We start from the raw sequence: 5,413 nt of genomic DNA, 5'->3' as shown, positions 1-5,413 counted from the left end.
GGACTGCGGGTTTACGTATAAAAATACCAGGGGCTTTTTTATAAAATTTACATGACAAACTAAGAATACCTGTTTCTTTTATAGATTGTGCTAACATCCAGTCGACTGAACGTTAAGCAACACATCAGCTCCCTCTCGCGACCCACATGCTCGATTCCATAAAAAAAGATTCTTCTCTCGATAATTGTATAGGCCAATAATAAATCGCTAGTGGTTTTCTGGTTTTTGCCTACACAATATGAAAAGAAAATAAAATAAACAAAGTTATTTAAACCTTTCTTTTTTCTGTCAAATCAGCGATAATATTTTTTTTCCTTGATAACTTTGGCATGACCAGCGTTATACCTATGACTTGAGCAACATGATAACTATACTATGATAAGCCTGATAACTATAATATGAGAAGGTTAATGATGATACCATGAGAAGCATGATAACTTTAGAATGGGGTAGTGGTAACTTCACACTGGGTATGTTTCGCCAAAAAAAAGTTACCGAGACATATTTCAGTAACATTTTTCACATGGGTAAGAAGTTATCAATGTGTTGTATGAAAGTTGTCGGGTGTTTGGTGCCTAACTTATCATGCTATTTGCGCAAGGCAGGGCATATTTCTAAAACTTTTTACCCAAGGTGAAAAATTATCAGTGTGTTTATATGTAAGTTATCAGGTTAATTGTATGTAAGTTATCATCTTATTTACACGGAAGTAACTGGAGGTATATTTTTAAAAACTTTTTCACCTCACATGATCAAAAAAGTGATATTTTATTTGAACTTGTCATGAGCCAAGTAGTGGGTGAGTTGGCTAGTGTGTTAAGATCTCAATATTGAAGTCTTGAGTTCAATTCTTAGTTTTAGCATAATTTTTTAGGCTATAAAACTACAATATGGAAACTACTATCATCAAGATTTTGTTTCCAACATCTTTTTCTCCGAGTATAGTTATCATGTTGTTCAAATTATATCTATCACGCTGGTCATGCCAAAGTTATCAAGCCAATCTTTATTATTTTTTCTAGTTTTTCGCTATTCGAATCCCATCCTTCCCCGCCATGTGATTTACCATGTGATTTATCAACACCCCCCTCTCCGCAAGTCAAAATTAGTTATCATGTCTCGGCTAAGTAAATTATCAATGCTAATGTGCATAGATTACCATGCTAGTAGACATGAGTTACCAGGGAAAAGCGATTCAACAACTTTTCTCCCTGGTCAAAAAATTACCATACTTTGGTTAAGTAAATTATCAGCTCTATTGTGCATATATTACCATGTTATTTTTTATATAAGTTATCAGTGTATGTTTGTCAACAACTTTTTTCTTCGGTCAAAAGTTATCACGATGTTTGCGCGTGAGTTATCAGCCACGATGGGCGAGTATTACCATGTATTTACATAGAAGTTACCAGGGTATGTAATCAACAACTCACCCACCCCGGGGTATGTAAATTATCATGGACGTCAGCGTCTTCGAAAATCTGCCCACCAAATGCGTCATAAAATTAGCAACACTTCAGATTTTTAATCTTTAAACAAAGAGGTACTATGCATTAAATTCAGAGTGTGGGCTATTTTAACAACAACAAAGTCTAGGTGGGATGGTTAGTGTGGTGGTGTACATGCATGAGGTAGGCTGTCTGAATCTCATCCTTGCCCGTCCCCCTTTCTTTTTCTCCGTGTGAAACTGGTGTTCACTCTGGGCGGCGATCGTTCGATTCGGAATGAACGACATCCAGATCGTGCGGATCGGTCGCTAACTTCCAATCGACTAAAAGTTAGCATTCTCGTTCTTTTATTAGTAGGTATAAATTTGTTCCAGTCGAGCCATCAACCAGTATGAAGGGGACTAGGGGACGCACTGTCGCCATTAGAAATCATAAGAGCTTATGACACGCAACATTTTTTTGCTACTAGTAGGATACGTCCACTCTCATAACTTACCTCGGCTTGAGAACTCTGTTTTCCTTGTCGAATATGAATTATTGTTGTTTGGTCAACATGAAAATTTAATTGAAAGAATTAACTGATGTCTCATATAGCAAAATTTGCCACATAACTGATGTAGAAACTAAAAGTTTCATGCCAACATAGAAAAATTGGTAGTATTTTGTAGTGTTTACACCAATGAAAACATGGGTTCGAGCTTAGCCGGTGCTCATAGGTCTGCAAGAGCTCAAGTGTGAAACTCCTTCTCCTCCACAATTATACAAAATTCCTGGCTCCGTCTTTGTGCATCATGGTATCTTTCTCGTATTCACTGCTACCTATGGCCCTGTTTGTTCAAAAAGTCATAGGATTTTTTTTAGTCCCAACTAAAAAGTTCTTAGTCTCTACCTGTTTGATTCCAGGGACTAAACATGGACTAGAGGTTATTAAATGACATGCTAAAAGCCAATGTTACCCCGACTAATGGACTAGAGGTTATTAAATGACATGCTAAAAGCAGGGCCACTTTTGGAAAAAAGTCTCAAAAAGTCCCAAAAAAGACTCTCCCTTAGGAAATTCTTTCTTTATTCCCAAATATCCACTTTTAGTGCATAAAAGTCTCTCTTGTTTGGTTAGATGGGACTAAAAGGAACTTTTTTTTAGTCCCTACATCAAAAAATCTCTATAAACAAACACCCCCTATATCAGCCACATATCTTAAAGCGTGGCTTGATGATCCGGATATACATTATCCTCGCTTGTCACCATGTCCCAAAAGTCCACTTCGGTTTCATCATTTATTAAGATAGATATATGTTATTTAGTGCTGGGATCCACATATATTGTTTTGGCCATCTTTTCTAAGGAGCAGCAGGCCTAGAAGTCACAGATCGACATCAAACAATGCGCTCATCGACGAGTGTTGGTTTTTGCACAAACAGGCGAGCGTCGCAACAATGTTTGGAGGTTGTACGAGCCGCGCCGTTTGCCTTCTCCCTCATTGCATTGTCGGTTGTTCTGTTGATCCTGGTCGGCATTCACGACACATCGAGTCTTCGTTCGACAATGTTTGATTCGACCACAAGAAAAGGTATTTCCCCTTAATTTGTCAGCACGAGCGCTCTGTGGGATTGTGAAGATTACCGTGTTCTGGTCTACTATAGAACTACAATACCTAGTATAATACTCCCTCCATACCAAAGTAAATATCGATGTTTTAATACTAAATTTATATTAATTTAATACAAAATTTACGATACTTATTTTGAAACGGAGGAAGTAGAATTGTTGTGTGTGTATTCATGTTCTTGATTTTGATTGATCAAGTAATTCATAAGGTGGAAATACAGTGTACTTGGGATTTGGCCATCAATCTGCCGTATTAAAGTGTTCATTCCTAGGTGGAGACGATGAGAAATGTGACATGTCGACGGGCAAATGGGTGAGGGAACCGCGTGGCCCAATCTACACTAACCTGACCTGCCCAACCATCCCTGGCGGGAGAAATTGCCAGAAATACAGCAAGGATCCCCGTCACCTCTACTGGCGTTGGCAACCAGATCGATGCGAGCTACCGCGGTTTGCACCGGCGAGGTTCCTCGACCTTGTCCGTGGGAAGCGGCTCGCATTCATCGGCGACTCGCTTGCCGGCAATCAAATGGACTCTCTTATTTGTCTCTTGTCTCAAGTATGTATGTACTCCCTCTGTGTCAGAATATATATAAAACCTTGCTAGATATACATATTAATTGTAAGAGCATGACTAGTGATATAGGCAGCCGATGGATATATTATGATGTCATGTCATATGTACTAGCATCCTTGTCGCATTCTCTTGCAGGAAGTCCACTCTTATTTTCTACGTATATCTCTTTATCACGTGAAAACAAGCATTTTATGGACCTCAATACACTTACATAAATGATCATGCAGGTTGAAAGGCCCACGGCCATGTACTCTGATGCCTCCGACAAAATCCGAAAATGGTATTTCCCAGCGCACGACTTCACGGTCATGGCGCTGACGACACGGTTCCTCGTGCACGCCGATCCGGTCCGAGATAACGACTGGAAGATCACCAACTCATTCGACATCCATCTCGACAAGCTCGACTCCGTCTGGCGGAGCCGCCTGCCGGAGCTGGACTACGCCATCCTCTCGGGTGGCAACTGGTTCTTCCGCGTCAACTATTTCCTGGAAGACGGCCGCCGCGTCGGCTGCACCGGCTGCCATGACTCCGTCGCCGACCTCACCGACTTCGGCGTCGCCGGTGGAGTCCGACGCGTCGTCAGGGCGGCGCTCGAGGGCATCGCCCGGTGCAGAGGCTGCAAGCGCGGCCTTGTCACGCTCCTGCGCACCTACACGCCGAGTCACTTCGAGCACGGCACGTGGTACGACGGCGGCTACTGCAACAGGACGCGGCCGTCGGAGGAAGGAGAGGTCTCCTTGAAGGGGGTTGAGTGGGAACTGAGGGCGGTGCAGAGAGAGGAGGTATGGAGGGCGAGGGAGGCGAGTGGGGGCAAGAGGTTCTTCGAGGCGATGGACGTGACCAAGGCCATGATGATGCGCCCCGACGGCCACCCGAACTGGCACTCTGTCAACAGGAAGATTAGCAACGACTGCTTGCACTGGTGCCTGCCAGGGCCGGTGGACATGTGGAATGAGATGCTGCTCCAACGGCTCGCTGAGATCTCGTCGCCGGCAGTTGCCCGGTAACATAGGAATAAACTCTAAAACCTACGCTTGGAAGACTTTGCACTGCGCAATCATCTGCCAAGCGACGTTAATAAATCCTAGTGTTAAGGGAATGGCCAAAGATCGAAGCGTTTCTTTTCCCTATAAAACAGTGGCTATTGGGAAAAAACATCTCCACTCCAAGCATTGATGTGGAACGTGGATTTACCACACCCTTTTACTTGTTGTTCCAGTGGTTGGTGACGGAGGCGGGAATCTTGATGCCTCGACTCTGACTACAAGTTTAGGTTAGGATTTTTTTTTATTTCTTGCAGGGTTGATGTTCATGTAGATGGCAGCGCTTCTTTTGTGAGTTCGTCTTCCGAGTTTTAATTCTTTTAGGGTTTGTCCGTTTAGATGACGTCGACAGAACTCCAGCTTAGATCTTGCCGTTTCTTTGAAGTGATGAGATTAAGGTTTTTCGTCATGCATATGCGGTGGCCAGATCTAGGGTGAGGCATATTTCGGATCGATTAAGGGTTCAACGAAGATGAGTGCTGGTCCTTAGGCACATATGCATGAAGACTTTCCGACTGTCATCAACAAGGTTAGGGCTGTTCACGACGACAACAACTCATCTTGATAGCACTAGTGTTCATTAGGTGGTCTAGGGACTTTTATGTGATTTTTGCTATATTTGGCATAGTTTGCATTTCTAAAATTTTATAATAGAATCCGATGCTTTCCGGAAAAGAAAAGAAAAACATGTTGTTGTGCAATCACTGAAGACGTTTTATTTCCATGCGTCTAT

General features: G+C 42.5%; 1 protein-coding gene across 1 annotated transcript; it reads left to right on the top strand.

Moving 5' to 3' along the window:
- The first annotated feature begins 2,123 nt into the window (after positions 1–2,123).
- LOC123411679 (protein ALTERED XYLOGLUCAN 4-like) lies at positions 2,124–4,929 on the top strand. Its single transcript, XM_045104641.1, has 3 exons — positions 2,124–3,019; positions 3,330–3,616; positions 3,862–4,929. The coding sequence occupies exons 1-3, from the start codon at positions 2,833–2,835 to the stop codon at positions 4,642–4,644; spliced, it is 1,257 nt and encodes a 418-aa protein (XP_044960576.1). The 5' UTR covers positions 2,124–2,832; the 3' UTR covers positions 4,645–4,929.
- Positions 4,930–5,413: the final 484 nt, after the last annotated feature.

The sequence above is a fragment of the Hordeum vulgare genome, chromosome 7H (assembly GCF_904849725.1).
Source record: "Hordeum vulgare subsp. vulgare chromosome 7H, MorexV3_pseudomolecules_assembly, whole genome shotgun sequence".
Lineage (NCBI taxonomy): Eukaryota > Viridiplantae > Streptophyta > Magnoliopsida > Poales > Poaceae > Hordeum > Hordeum vulgare.
The sequence above is the reverse complement of the archived record's forward strand: the minus strand, read 5'-3'. Positions and strand labels throughout refer to the sequence as shown.